Source organism: Nycticebus coucang, chromosome 13 (genome assembly GCF_027406575.1).
Source record: "Nycticebus coucang isolate mNycCou1 chromosome 13, mNycCou1.pri, whole genome shotgun sequence".
Taxonomy (NCBI): Eukaryota; Metazoa; Chordata; class Mammalia; order Primates; family Lorisidae; genus Nycticebus; species Nycticebus coucang.
This window is the reverse complement of record NC_069792.1, coordinates 12,260,036-12,275,940: the sequence shown is the minus strand read 5'-3', so window position 1 is coordinate 12,275,940 and position 15,905 is coordinate 12,260,036. Positions and strand designations below refer to the sequence as shown.

Sequence of the window (15,905 nt, the reverse complement as noted above, 5' to 3'; positions counted from 1 at the left end):
AAACTCTCTGTGACACTAATCATCTCTATGTGAACAGTTTGTCTATCCTGCAAATTGTGCATCGTAGTCAAAAGTGATCTCTTACGGCTCTTGCCTGTTTTTCTTTGTGTTGAGTGCAGTACCTTACATTTTAAAGAACAACATGGGAACCATATGAAGTGCCACTAGTGATGCTGGAAGTGCTCACAAGAAGCAGAGAAAAGTCACGGCATTACAAGAAGAAGCTGAATTGTCCATACCGTAGATAGAGGGTCCGCAGCTGCAGTTGCCCACATTTCAGACAGATGGTCCATCTTGTAAACAGATGACATAAACGTATGGTATCAATAAATACCGTTCAGCACTGTAAATCTCTTCTTTAAGATTTTCCAGACAACATTTTCTTTTTTCTAGCTTTCTTTATTGTAAGAATACAGTAAATAAGACATATAGCAAACAAAATAGGTGTTTATCAGCTGCTGCTGTTATCATCAGTCTGATTTCTGGTCAACAGTAGGCTATTAGTAGGTAAGTTTGGGGAAAGTCAAAAGTTGTACATGGATCTTTGACTGTGCATGGGAGGGCACCCCTAACCCCCATGTTGTTCAGAGGTCAGCTATATTTGAAATGTGCTCTGTCCACTAGACATCCTTCATCAAATAATGCAAAATTGAGGGCAGAATTTGGATCCTTGCCTGCCAGTCACTATGAGAGCAAAACACTCAGTCTTCTGTGTTCATGCCCCTTCTGTTCCCACAGTGAGGATGACTGTGTAGGTTGCATACGGTCCAGACGGGAGGAGTTAAGGCTTTGCTGGGATTTGTTTCTAACCATTATTTTGTCATTTATTGTTCCAGGAAGAAAAAATGAAAATGCCTGTAAAGGAGCTCCTAAAACCTGTACTCTACTAGAAAAGTTCCCCGAGACCACAGGATGCCGCCGAGGACAGGTGCCAGGAGCCTTGCAGGGATGGGGAGAGCACAGTTGGTCGTTAGGGCACAATGACCTTTTCAGAGAAATGGTCGTATCCTTAGGCAGGATGAACTTGTCTTCTCTCATTCCCCTTTTAATGAAACATCATTTACATGGATGATGTCAGAATTGAGAGTGGAAAATGTGCAGTGTTTATCACTTCACAGAAAATATGTGTTTATTTTTAGTTCCTTCATGAAGAAATAGGACATCATTTCTAATATAAAGTCTGAGTCTTAAAATGGCTCTAATCCACATTGACAGTCCTTTTGTAGTGACATTTTAATTTAGTGGTTCCTCTGCGTTTCGATACATGCCTGAACAGAGTGTTATGTTTTCTGCACAGATCAAATATTCCGTCATGCACCCTGGAACTCATGTGTGGCCTCACACGGGGCCAACAAACTGCAGGCTCCGAATGCACCTGGGCTTGGTGATTCCCAAGGAAGGCTGCAAGATCCGATGTGCCAACGAGACCAAGTGGGTGTCTTGCATCCCCTCCCTAGCCATCACTCTGAGGATGGGTGCTCATTACAGCAAAGCTGTGTTCAGTCGGGTTACTTCTCTTCCTCTGTAGCTGAAGTCGGCAGGGGCACGGTGATATTATCCCCGCTATACTTCTTTGTGCTTCGTCTGGAGATTCTGCCCAGTTCTAGGGCCACCTTCCTTCCTTCTCCCCAGAGCCCTCATGTGGCTGTGGAGGCTTCTGGCTCCTTTCTGTAGGCAGACAGATTTGCATTCCTAGTCAGCCAACGTGTATTCAGCCCCACACTGTTAGGCATTGTGCTTGTGGCTTTAAAATTTGCATTGCTTATAAATAGAAGAAGTACCACTCTCTGAAAAAAACACCCCATGACACTGATGTGTTTTGCTCTGGAGGAGACAGCATGGTGGGAAAGAAGCTGGCTGCCTCTTTCAAATCCCAGCTCTGCCACCTAATCCTGTATAACCTTGGCCAGTTACTTAATCCCTTCGAGCCTCAGCCTCCTTGCTTAGGAAATTGGCAGTGATAATATCTACTTTGCAGGGTTGTTGTATGGATTAAATGGTATAATGCCTGTAGGCTACTTAATCCTTCTTCTAGCATCAGCTGGATCCTGGTGAATGTCAGGTCTCCCTGTCCTGCCCCAGCCTTTTCCTTTCCCAGTTACAACAGGTTTATTCATGATCTTGTGGGCAAAGATCACTCACTCTGGCTTCTGTACCTGTAATGCTGATACTCCCTCCCCTGCGATTCCTGTCTTGTCACCCAGCCAAGATAGACCTGTTCCTACCACCCAATTTCAGTTCAGAGAAATGGAACTTCTCTTCCGACTTCCTAGAATATGTGTACTGTTATGGCCTCGATAATCCTGTCTCTGTCACTTTTTATTCATTAAGGTATGTTAGCCTTGGCTCCACAGTGAACTGCATGTAAGCTCCCTAAGATCAGAAACCAAGGGCAGCGCCTGTGGCTCAAGGAGTAGGGCGCCGGTGCCATATGCTGGAGGTGGTGGGTTCAAACCCAGCCCCGGCCAAAAAAAAAAAACCAATTGAAAAGATCAGAAACCAAACTGTTGTCTTTGTACACATTTCTCATGGTCTTTAGTAGGGGTCTGAGTGGAGGGTGAGTTCAGGGGTCTATAGAGTTGTCCATCTGGGTATTTACAGACACCTGCCCTGGGGACACCTGGTGCTGGGGGAAATTCAGCGATGATTCAGATGTGGCCTCCCCTGCCAGGCCTGGCCAGTCAGGAAAACAGTACAAAGCAGGATGGCACCTGAGTCGTCAGAGGGGCACAGGTAAAACTACTCCAGATGGAGCAGTGAGGAGGGCCCTGTCCTGCAGGTGAGGTTTTGGAATCTTGACAGGGGCAGTTTTAAAAACGGCAAGGATGGGGACATTGAAAATTGGCAAAGTGCATTTCAAAAGAGCACCTATTAGGACACAGGCCAAAAATGACATCAACAACAGAGCAGGGTCCATAAAGAATAAGGTGGGAAGGTGAAAGAGTATCGTAGAAGCTGAAACCTAGGAGGGTCTGAATACCAAACTAGTGGGATTAGACCTCTGTTGGGTAGTTACTGTGGAAGCCACGGGTGCACGCTGGGGGGGGAAATGGGCAGAAAAATGAACAGGCTGACAGGGTAGCCCGCCAAAAAGGTAAGAAGAGCCGGCGTTGGGATGCTGGGGAAAAATGGAGAGGAAAGAGCAGACGCAGGAGCGCTGCAGAGACTGAGTCAGGTGGACCTGAGTGTGGGGGGCGGGAGCCGGAGTCTGAGGGGATCCTGGTCATCAGGAGGGTGGTGATGCTTTGGAAAATGTTGGCAATTGGGAAGGCATGGGGCAAGTTCAAGGAAAAGGAAGTGAGTCAGTGCTCGTGAATATTTTGTTTAGTTGCTGGTGGGCATGGTGGTAGAGATAAGCAGCTCGGTATGCAGCTAGACTTAGAGGTCTGGCCCTGGGGGGAGAAGGCAGGGGCAGAGACAAAGACTTGAGCGGCAGGCTTCCCAGGGGGTCGAGAGGAATCTTGGGAGACAATTGAGAAACAAAAGTTGAGTCCTTGGAAACATCTACATTTAGAGGTGAAGGAGGAAGGGGACCCAAGGAGACAGGGCAGGAAAGGGCAGAGTTGGGTGGACCAGGAGGAGGAGTCAGAGATGGCTGGACAGGTGGAATTTTTCTTCTGAGAAATGAATCTTCTCAAACCACTGTGGACTCAGATGGTGTCTGCTCTCTGTCAACGTGAGAAGGGGCCCGGATGTGGTGAGAAGCCCAGGGAGTTCAGAGAGGACGTGGGAGCCTGCTGGAGAGCGCAGAGATGACCAAGGCCAACTTCTGGGAGGTGGGAGTGGAGGCAGGGCGGGTGCAGAAGAGCACCAGCTCCCTTCCCGAGCGCGGCTGAGGTTTTCAGACCTAATGTGCGTCTGCTCACTCACTCCCTCTCTCCCCCAGCTCCTGCCTTCCTTTCTCACCTTCTGCCGTCTATTCTGCTTGTCCATCCTTGGAGCAAAATCACTAGATAAAAATCCACTGAGGCACAGGCCGGGAGAGGGAAAGGTGTGGTACTGATCCTAGACTTCAGGGGGCTGAGTCGGAAAGAGAAAGTCCAGGGGGGAAGAATGGGTATGGCAGTCAGGAAGGGGAGCAGGAGGTTGGTGCTGGGGGCTTAAGACGTTGGAGAGGACTCAGAATGCATGCTGGGCCTGGTGGCACACACCTCCCGGCTGCTCTGGAGGCCGAGGCAGGATGATCATTTGAGCCCAGAAGCTCTACGCTGTAGTACACCTTGAGTGTGGTGATGAACAGCTACTGCACTGTGGCCTGGGTGGCAAACATCACAAAGCCCCAGCTTAAAATACCAAACAGAGCAAAATGCAGGGGTGACACTGGGAGGCCTACCCCGAGAGCACGTCTGTAGGTGTATTTCCTACCCCAGACCTCCAGCAAAGGCTTGTGACCAGCCTGACAAAGAAACCACTGCCAACACCCTCAACCCCCAGTTTAAAACAATTAAGTTAACCATCCTGATTTGTTGCAGGGGAGGGCTAAGAGCCCCAGCCCCGCAGCTTGCTCAGAGGGGGATCGAATAAGAACATTAACTTGGCAGCCCCTCAGTTTCTGCTGAGCTAAAATACAACCTACTTGGCGTGACAGTAAGGAGCTGCTGATAAACGTAATTTGCAGACAGTATATTTTGCAAATTCACAGTGCGCTCCACCTGCCTTCCTATTACTGGGCCAGGTTACTGTTTCCCATCCTCTCAACCCTGAAGAGCCAGGGGTCCCATGATGAGGGTCCTTACTCATCGTGAGCACCATCAGTGGTCTGCTGCGTACCGTCCTCCTGTTCTTTCTTTATATCACCACGTGTTCTTGTCTATAGCCATGCCTGCCTCTGGCGGCTGAGTGGGCTGAGTACTTCATTCCTAGAACAGAGGTAAGGGTCAGTGAAATGTAAGTGCTATGTGATGCTTGTAGTGAAATAGCTAGGTATCTGAACAGGAGACAGTCAGCTTATAGACTGTGAGCACAGAGAGAGTGTAATATGAAATCTGGAAGTTCCATGCTGTGATTATAGAAGCACTATTAGCACGGAAAGAGAAACCAAGAAATCAGGTTTCCTTGTGCTAGGCAATAGGAAGCAATTTTTCGGAGCCTCTCAGCTTCCAAGAGTAGGTTACCGATAGCAATTTATGCATTATCGTTCTCGGATCTTAAGAATCAGATTGCTGTTTCTTGGAGCTATAGGGTTCTGCCCGTGTGCGTGCTGTTTAAATATTCCATCCCCAAGATGTGGCACAGTGCTCTCGTGATGAGAGTCACCAGGTATGCAGCGTGTATCACTGTAAATAAATGATCATCTCAAATTAACAAATGTCTTTTGGTTATAAAACTCATACGTGCTCCTTGCATGCAATTTGCAGAACACAGAGGAGCACAATTTTAAAAGCATTATTTTTGATCCCAGTACCCAGCGAGACTGCCCACATGTTTCTCGGTGCTGTACTTGTATATCTGTGGTAAAGATGGTGACGGTGATGATGGATATGGTCCCAATACAGCTATGCCACACCCAGTTCTAAGCACTTTACATACATCAACTCATTAATCGTCACAACCACCCTGCGTGATTAGAATTATTAAAATCCCCATTTTACCGTTGAAGAGACTGAAGCATAAAGATGGGGAGTAGGTTGCTGTTTGTATTAGTGTCATCAGGCTGCCATACAAATTGCCTCAATCTGAGGGACTTCAGACAGCAGAGAATTACTCTCTCACAGTTCTGGTGGCCGAAGTCTGAAATCAGGGTGCTGGCGGGCTGGTCTATGCCGGAGGCTCCGCGGGAAGATCTGTTCCCCCGTCCTGCCTTCTGGGGGTCACTGGCAATCTTTACTGTTCCTTTCACTCCAATCTCTGCCTCTCTGTTCAGTCTCTTTCTCCTTGCAGTGTCCTCTCTCTCTCTCTCTCTTTTTTTTTTGTAGAGACAGAGTCTCACTTTATCGCCCTCAGTAGAGTGCCGAGGCCTCACACAGCTCACAGCAACCTCCAACTCCTGGGCTCAGGCGATTCTCTTGCCTCAGCCTCCCGAGTAGCCGAGATTACAGGCGCCCGCCACAATGCCCGGCTAATCTTTTCAAAGGACACTTATCCCTGGATCTGGGGCTTGTCCTAATCCAGCACGATCTCATCTCAAAACCCTTAATTACAAGGCCCTTTTTCCAAGGGAGGAACATTCACAGGTTCCCAGTTTTCTGGAGGGGGCAGTGGATTCCACCCACCACAATATTAGAACCAGGCTTTGGTTCCAGGTATTCTGGCTTGGAAGTCTGTGCTCTTAGATGCCACCATTAGCCTTGCTTGGGCTTTTTGGATTTTGTTGTTGTTTATAAAATGGGGGTCATACTGCATTTGTGAAGTAATCACTTTGAATGCTGACTCTCCTTCTCTCCTTTCCAGAGCTCTTGGTAGCAAGCAGAGAAAGCAGCTGAGAAACCTCCATGGCTGGGCCTTTTGTCTGGGTCACTCCAGGCAGGCCATGCTTTGTGGTTTGTAAGATGAGCTCAGTAGCAATATTGATCTAGAACCAAATGAACTTGAGTCTGCGAGTAAACACGCCCCTGGCAAGTGGGGCTCTTTGTTACCTTTGTGGAGTGGCTCAGTTGTTTGAACTTTGGATGATTCCAGAGAGAAAAATCATTCTTCCAAGTCTCAAATGGGGCCTTCCAAAGTATGTTGGTACTGTGCAGAGTATGAACAGTGACCTTGAACCTCTCTGCAGACTCAAGTTCCCAGCCTGAAATGTTGAGCCAGCCTGATAGGTAACTGGGAGGGCACACACTGGCCTTAGTGGCTCTTAGCAGCAGACTGAAGAAATGATTGTCAGAATCAATCATTTAATCCCTCCCTATATTGCTATAGAAATAATGACCTTTCTCCACGTACCTCAAGTATTTTATAACATATATTTTCATTATCAATTATGTATTGCCGCTATCATATCATGATTGTTAATTATAAGAATTTGAGAAATTGAGAGATTATATAATATTGCTTTACCTTGTGACCAGATGTTCTTGTATCTTCTGGTCTTTGTTTAGTGGTAACAAATTCTAACAGGAAGCCCAGGGCGCTGTGGGGGATGGAGTCCTGAAAGACGGGCTGTGGCAGCACCTCCAGGAAGACCCCTCTGAAGGGCCCCTCTGACCGTCTTTGGTCCAGAGAAATGTTTCCAGGTCACAGTTTAAATATAACTTAATCATATTTGGTGGTGCTTTCTCACAAAGCATTTGGATTGAAAATTACTTTTTTTTCATTCTAATGAGAGTGTTTGGTTTTTATTCAGAGGAGATTAAAGACCTTTGGCATCCTATGGCCTGTTTTTTTCTGTGGTTAAAACATGCCTCCTTTCCCAGGCAGGTGGAGATGCCCAGTGTGACCCCAGAGTCACTGCAGCCTGGACATGGCTTGGCCGAGGATTTACTGTTCTTCTCTTTCCCCCTTTAGAACAGTGGTGAATGGACTGTTAATCCTTCTATCCCTGATAACTAATTAAAAGTATTTTAAGTATTCAGAAGGAATCTTCATTACAGAATCGACATTAAGTAACTGAGTATCATTGCTATTTTCTGAGAAAATGTATGAAACAAATGGAAGAGTAAATACAAGTCCAAGTCCAACAGAAATACACTTGCCCATAGACTTTTAAGAGCCTTAAAAAAAAAGCCACATTTGACAATCCTTTGGAATACCTCCCAGATACTTTTTTTTTTTTTTTCCTTGCTGTTTTTGGCTGGGGCTGGGTTTGAACCCGCCACCTCTGGCATATGGGGCCAGCACCTTACTCCTTTGAGCCACAGGCGCCGCCCTCCCAGATATCTTTTTTAAGAAATTGATCAATTGATGGTTTATGCTAATCCATGTTTTACTTAAAACGACCACAAACCTGTGGTTTTTAAGTTCTACTCCTATGTACACTCATGTTCCCTGAGTGACCAGTGTGTTCCAATGCTAATAACTTTCTCCAATTCACAGGGAATTTAAGTTAATGACTAAATGCTTGAGGCTTTTCTCCCATAAAATATTCCTAAATATTTGGCTTTGTTACACCTGAACCTAGTGAAAAATGTCATTTGGTACAGCCTAGAATTTTCTGTTTAGTTATTTTCATTACTTCCAGGATTTTCAGTCGCTTCTAGATTCTCTGCCACTCAAACAACTTTGAGCATCACTGGCCATTGCTGCACTAAGTGTTTTTCACAGGTTCTCTAAAGATTCTTGGCATCTCAGCTGAAACTGGGAAGCTTTCAGTTTTCTCCAACGAAGGAAGACTTCATAAAGAAGGATGCTCAAGTAATTTTTGATGACAAACCACTTCCCAACATTTCACCTCTGTCTTTTATCCTTTCCCTGTTTTTTCTGTATTTTCCTTCCTTCCCTGTTTTATAATCTCTATCATTCTTTGAATATCCACTATGTGCCAGCCATATGCTATTCCTCACATCAGCGCGCGACGCTGATGAGGAGACACTGTGTGCGAAGTGGCTCCTTCCAGGGCCCGTGAATATTAAACCCCAGAGACCTGAGTCCATGACTTCTCCACCGTGCCAGCCTGCCTTTCTCCCTCTGTCCCCACCACCTGCCCCCTCAGCCTTTCCCTTTTTAATTATGGTAAAATACATATACATAGGAACATATAATTTACCGTCTCATCTATTTTTGAGTGTTCTATGTAGAGGCATTAAGAGAACACTCACATTGTACAGACCCCCTTTCATCTGGTAAAACTAAAACTCTATTAAACAATAACGCCCCATCCCCCTTCTCCCTGCAGCCCCTGGCAACCTACCTACTTTCTGTCTCTATGGATTTGATCACTCTATGGACTGCAAATGACTGAAATCATATAGCACTTGTCTGTCTGGCTTTTTTCACTTAGCATAATACCCTGAGGTTGTAGCATGTGTCAGAATCTCCTTCCTTTTTAAGGCTAAGTAATATTCCATTGTGTGTACATACCACATTTTTTTTTATCCATCTGTTGATGTACGCTTGGGTTGCTGCCCCCTTGTGGCTGCTCTGAGCAGTGCTGCTGTGCACATGGCTAGCCTACCTTTTCCTCCCCTCTCCTCTGGCTTCCACCTATATTGTAGGCTTGTCTGTGGCCCCTGTTGACTGACATTTCTCATCCCATTGGCAGCGCTAAGACCTAGAAGTTCGCGTCACTCTTTTTTCTTGTCAGATGTTTTTTTCTTGGCTTTGCCTCTCTTTTCAAGTTGGCTTTGGCATGGTAATGAATGCGTATTTTGTCAGCTGCTCATGAGTCCACATATTTGTGTCCTTTGCTCTCCTTGGTTAGAACTCTTTAAACCTTAAGGGGGATTGTATCAAAGAGCCCAGCAGGACATGTTTGTTGAATTCCAGACGTCAGGCTAGGTGTGGGAGACAGCACCTAGCTGGGCACCAGCTGCAGTGGATTTTAACTTGCAAATACTCATGACCTAATCAGTTGAAATAACTTAGAAGTGTTATTGTCAGATGTATTGAGTGTGTCAGGATTTTCCACTGGGATGATTTTGTATACACACCCTCCCCTGCCCCCCGCATTTGGCACTGACTAAAGACACTTCTGTTGTCACAGCTGATGTGGAGGGTGCTACTGCTATCTGGTGGGTGGAGGCCGGGGATGCAGAGAAACATTTTACGGTGCACAGAGCAGCCTCACAACAGAGAATGATCTGGCCTAGATGTCGGTAGCGCTGAAGGTGAGAGTCCGGACTAGATATAATATTACTCAACATATACGCACTAATTACTCATCTAGTACTGAACAGGAAAAGACACCAATAGTTTTCCCAAGGAAAACATCTTTATGATAATATAACATGAAATCAAGCTAGGGCTTCCCTGCCTATAATTCTATAATTGTCATTATTTGCTAATCTGGGATATAAAATTTTAAATGGTTAAATAGAATTTTTGTGCCCAAAGAAAATTTCCTAGTAAAAAATTTTATTTTAAAGATGTAACATTTAAATATAATGACAATTAATATCTGTTTCAAAAAGAAGAAACAGATATTGGCATAGCTCATAATCCTCCTTTGGATCTGAAAAACATCATGTAACTCCTCCCTGCATATTTCTCTCTTGATTGTTTTGTTTAGCCCAATACTGTATTTAGATCTTAGTCTCTATACGTATCAGTGATTTTTCAGCTAGGGTGCTGTGGCACACTGGTGTGGTGTGAGATGATCTTACCTGTGCTGCAAAAAGTGTTAAAGATCATTAACTAAATTATTTTCAATAGAAGTTCAAGGTACAGTATGTTTCTTTTTTTTACTCTCTCTCTCTCTCTTTTTTTTTTTTTTAATCAATATAATGTAAGTGTGCCACAGAAGTTTGGCTATAGGTTCAAGGGTGCCATGAGATAAAAAAGGTTGAAAAACACTCCTCTTTACTGATCTCTTATGAGATGGTGTTGGAGGCTTTAAAGGGTGTTTTGCAGCATTGATTCAAAATGTTCCATGGATAACCCACTTGCATAGCAGATGTAGCTAAAAATATAAACAAAATTCCTTCCCAATCTGTCCGTTTTCCTTAGCCAGAATACTAGCTAGGAAATACCTTATTTAGTTATCTGTTTTCTGGTCATGAGTTTAAGTAAAGACTCCTTTATTCTATAAAATAAGGCTAGGACACCTGGAATGAGCTGCTAAGACAGTATTTGGAGATGTGCAGACCTGTGCCGCAGATCCTAAGGGATGCCTGAGGCCCAGGCACAGCCCACAGGGCCAGGGAGGGCAGCTGTGGGGTCCCACCCACAAGTCGTGCTGTGTGTGAACCCCAGGGCGTGTGTTTGAACGTTTGCCTGACCACACAAGCTTCTAGTATGGTTGGATCCAGAGTGGTGGCGGGGCCTGCAGAAGGTGAGCGTGTCCTCATCACCAGCCCTGCCCGTGGGGCATCTTCAGTGCAAATCGATATTCATAATAAGACTTCTGGAATTCTTTCTTAACCATCAAGGGAAAAATAAATTCAGGCTTGGTGTTCTGGTTGTCTGGCTAGTATCTCAAAGCTTATCGTAAAATGTTATTTCCTGCGCCTGGACAGGAATTGATCCCCAGGTGCCTGAATCACCCAGAGCTGTATTCACGGATCCATGTCTTTCTGCTGCAGGTCCTGGGAGGAAGGCAAGGTGCTCATCTTTGATGACTCCTTTGAGCATGAGGTGTGGCAGGACGCCTCGAGTTTCCGGCTCATATTCATCGTGGACGTGTGGCACCCGGAGCTGACAACCCAGCAGAGACGCAGTCTTCCTGCAATTTAGCAGGAAGTTCGTGCAACCAAGGAACACCCTGGAGAGAGGCTGCCTTTTGGGTTCCATCCCCATGGGTGGGACGATCGAAGTTCAAACACCAAGGCTCTTAATTCCCTCAACTTGTAGCCTGAAAAATTCTCAGCCTCCTCCTAGGCTTAGAAGACACTAAAGGGAATATTTGCATTGCTGCAGTTCACTTAGAAACCACCCTGCTGGGTTTCCACCCATGACAGCACTGGTCTGACCCGCGGGTTTAAGGTGAACATTGCGATAGCTCCTACCTTGCCAGCCAAAGATATTCTTTTGACATAGAGAAGGTTTGAATCAATGTACAATGAGAATATGTGTGGAAACTGTGAATGGATTGCTTTAGTTTGTAATTTTTCTATGCAGTTCTATTTTTCTAGGGTAGCTAGTTTGTCATTATGTAACACTACTTTTTAAATTGCTCTTAATGAAAAGCTGTGTAAATGCTTTACTTCTCTCTGTTTAATAGTAATAGTCCTGGTGCACTCAGGCTTCTCTCTCTTTTAATGCTTTTTAGTAAAAAAACACTCATGAAAAAAGCAATTGTATTTTCCTAATACAAAAAAAGGAAAACATCATTATGCCCACGGTTATGAAGTGTACGGATCCCTACCCTGGGTCTGCATGCTTCCTTATGTTCATTGAGATCAAGACCCTTAATTTCTCCTCTCACTATGCTCATGGTGGGAATATTGTCAAAATCTTATTCCTCTTTAAAAGAAACTTTTTACAGTAAAAAAAAGAAAGGCATGGAATCATTTTCTGTTAAGTTATAAAAGTACCATATGTAAATGTTTTTAATCTGAAGTATTAGGGCTTGGAGGGGGAAAGTCGAATTTATGGAAGTAAAAATTTTCTGTCAGGATTAAGTGGGGGCCACTGGGATGTCTGGCTGCTGGCCACTTTGCCATCTGTGAGACGGGCCTGGGAATCTAGTGTCCTTCCCTGCGGTGGATCCATGTGAGTGACAAGAGGACAACCCTTTGGGTCTTGAGATGATTCTCATCACAATGTTATGGAAATATTAAGGACAGCAGAAGGAAAGGTCACCAAAACGTGCTAGAATCTTTGTAGGAATGTTGAAATTGCTTTCCTCTTGGAATGAGTTGGAAGACTCTTTTATCTCTCAGACTTGAGAATCTTCTGCCATTTAAACATGACTTTGAAATAGCAATTATTATCTATATTTAGTTTTACCATTACCTGTGACATAGGAATAACAGCTGAAAAATGGTCTTGCCTACTCATTCCAAAGATGATCAAGTCATTAATTTTGTGAATTATTAACGCATTCGATATTGTAGGTTTTTAACCAAGGCTACCTACAAATGTGAGCTCTAAGAATGTAATGATATTCATGCACTGAATTCTAAGCCAGTAAAAACAAAAGAGCCGCACAAATGACACGTAGGTCACCACATTTCATTATTTCGCTCACAGTTAGAAAAAATGTGTGCTTTCTTTTTGATTTAAGAACAAAGGAGGAGGTTTTCTTTGTCTCATTTAAAGAACTGTTCTTCAAAGTTGATATTGGCCCATTTTGCTTGACCTAGCGGACATGAGCTTTCAGTAGATGAATTTGCAAAATATTTGTCCTATTCCTTCTGTTTTGCTGGTGTTCCAAAATTCCACTAAATCAGATGAAGAGGGATAGGAGGAAGAATATCAAAGTTCATTACCAAAGTCCAGAAGAGAAGGCAAACTCTTGAAAAGTAAAAGGGTATCGTATCCTTCAGTATTTATTGAACAGAGGAAGTGACCAACACAGGGCAATAGAGTTCAATGTTCATGTAGGAACGATCACGTCACTTACTGAATTTGGTTCTTATATGTATATTGCATATACATAAAGAAATTCAAACTATACGTTATTGTAAAACCATCATCTTACATTCATGTAATGAAATTATGGAACAGAGTAAAAACTAACTCTTGACTCAGTAAATATAATAAAGTGTTTAAAATCAGGTCACTAGAGTGGGGTTCTAAATATTGCCGATTGAAAAACTAGAAGTGTTATTCCTGCTGCAAAGTGCTGGCAATAATTGACTCCAATAAAATTGTAAATACTTGGACCCCACCACTATTTTGTAAACTCAATCAATAAAATGGATTTTCTAATTCACTTTAATTCCTTACTTCTCTTACCTATGTCTTGGTACAAGAAAAGTGTTTCTGTCGCTGCTTGGTAGAATTATTTCTGTGTTATTATTTTGGGATTGGGAATGTCTACACAAAATGAATTGGTTTTATTTATACTGTGATGCAATTGTGTGAGAAATACTTTTAATTCTATTTCAGTTTTATTTCTCCAAGGATATACTTTAAAAAATTGCTTTTTTTTATTATTCTCTACCAGTAGGAAAAAAAATTGAAACATTAGATCATTGAGAAAGAGATATAATAAATCGTAAGGATTAGTCATAATATCTATTGGGGGGTGATCATGGCCAGTTGAATCACCTCTTTCCTTTAAATTATTCAGCTAACAAATTAACCTTCCCAAATGCTTCAAATGTAAAATCAGATTTTGCTGCCCATTATCACCTGAAATATTTTTTATTTGACATTGAGCACCAACTGGTCATCCTAACAAATGCCCGTGTCATGCACATGATTAGGCAAATAAGAGGCGTCTAAAAATATGCACTGGTCTTAGGAAACATGTCACAAGTAAGGATGCACTACAGTGTCTGTTTATTGTATATCTGATTTCCTTTGAATGGGTGGTTGGGGACTCCATTTCGAAGGAGAATAGATAAAGAAATAAAATGATCTTTGGCATTTCATTCTTCACTTCTAGTTTCTCTTACTTAATACTTGCATATCTGGTCTTCCCTCGTGGTTGAATATTTACTGTCTCGCCTACAGCTATGTTCTTTCTCTGCATCACTAATGGTTTCAAGGGTTGGGGGGAGGGTGAAGTGATTCAGTAGCACTTTTCTTTGCAGTAGTGACCCAAGGGAGGCAACTTGAATGGATTCATTAATCACTGACATGTATTTTCAATGAGATGTCTCCTCTCTGCAGACACACACTGTACTAATGGGTTCTCGGGCTGCCTGTGGGAACTCACGTTGCTAAGATGGAATAATCATATTTCCAGGAGTATGTTTTTTCTTTTAAAGTCATGATATTGGACAAAATATGTGATGTCAAAATCCTTTTGTGCAGGATAACAAAATAAGCAAACTCTGCAAATAGCCAGACCTATGAGAACATGCTCTTGGTCTGAGCAGTTTGATGCTGGTGATGAGGTCAAAGAAAATAATTCGATAAGAATGGAAATTACTGGAGATACTATTGTCTCAGGGCTTTGCTTTACATTGAACTTGACAGTTGTGTCTGCGCAGTTTAACGCTGATGTATTTACTTGGAAATGCATCTAGTCTTAATTTTAAAAAACTGGAGAGGGTCCCTGTGTGATACCTTGTCGTAATGCAGCGTGTGCATCCAAACTAGTTTTTCGTTTTTTTTTAATTCTTTTAATACCATAAATATGGAGGAAAGGAGAATCTTTATTTATATAAATGCCTTGCATCATCCTCCTGTCCTCTCACTGAAAAAGAAAGTATCTCTCAAGTCTTTGTCCAACTCTGGCTGCTCAGACTGCTGGCTGGTGACAGTCATTGCTCGGGGTCAGGTGTGGAGGACCTCATGTCAAGTGGGACGCGCGTGGCTGGGGGTCAGGTGCACATGAGCTCCCTGGTGGCTGATGCACTGAAGGCCGATGCGCAGGGGCAGTGGGAGGCTCCGGGTTCAGTCCAGAGCCAGCAGCGGCTGTGTGTTGTCATTCTCGCCCTTCTTCTCATGTTTCAGGGTCCCCGCTTCCACCACAGACTGAGACCTAACAGGAGGGGAGGGAGAAATGCCATTATAAACAATTCACAGTGATGACCATGTTGGAATCTTCAGGAACAGTCAGCTTTCCTATTCCTCTTTTAAATATAGACATAGTAAACAATAATAGTTTATTATTATAGTTATTATATATTATAATAAATTATTAAACTGTTTTATATAATAACAATATATTATAAAATAGTAGACTATATTATATAATATAGTTATATATAATAAATGTATATTACATAATAATAAAGACACTCAAAATGACTACATAATTCTCCCCATTTATATCTGTTTTTCATACTTGTGTTTTCTACACCACATTGCTATGGAGAGAGGCATTTTGCAGTCTTGGAATCTTCTTTGCGGTAATCTCTTCTGTTGATAGAAGAGACGCATTTTCTTTCTTTCTCTTTTTTTTTTTTTTTTGCAGTTTTTGGCCAGGGCTGGGTTTGAACCCACCACCTCCAGTATATGGGGCCAGCGCCCTACTCCTTTGAGCCACAGGCGCTGCCCGAGAGACACATATTCTGCTGACACGTTGCCCCACTGTCTAAATATCCAGTGGATCTTGAGATGTATCGAGTCAAATAAATTTTGCTGAGTTTTTCACGTTTCAGCATACTTTTTAAACACTTTGTTACTCAGAGTCATGCATACTATTAAGACCATGAGCTTTGGAATCATATGGTAAAACTAGGCTCTGCCCATTCCTGGCTGGAAGGTTTGGAGGAGTTCTTGAAACCTTCAGGACCTTGATTCTCTCACCTGTGTAACAA

At 43.3% G+C, this 15,905-nt stretch overlaps 2 protein-coding genes across 6 annotated transcripts in view; one reads left to right on the top strand and one right to left on the bottom strand.

The window, feature by feature from the left end:
* ASPH (aspartate beta-hydroxylase) overlaps positions 1 to 13,402 on the top strand; it is a 230,019-nt gene extending 216,617 nt beyond the window's left edge. For all 5 annotated transcript variants that reach the window (XM_053558393.1, XM_053558390.1, XM_053558394.1 and 2 more), the window contains 3 exons: positions 837 to 928; positions 1,298 to 1,431; positions 11,109 to 13,402. In XM_053558393.1, coding sequence (XP_053414368.1) covers positions 837 to 928; positions 1,298 to 1,431; positions 11,109 to 11,259 — 377 coding nt within the window. In that variant the 3' untranslated portion in view covers positions 11,260 to 13,402. The remainder of the gene's footprint in view (positions 1 to 836; positions 929 to 1,297; positions 1,432 to 11,108) is intronic.
* The window catches only part of CLVS1 (clavesin 1), a 185,585-nt gene continuing 182,662 nt past the window's right edge, over positions 12,983 to 15,905 (bottom strand). Inside the window, exon 6 of the mRNA XM_053558400.1 lies at positions 12,983 to 15,124. Within this exon, the coding sequence (XP_053414375.1) occupies positions 15,037 to 15,124 (88 nt within the window). The 3' untranslated portion in view covers positions 12,983 to 15,036. The remainder of the gene's footprint in view (positions 15,125 to 15,905) is intronic.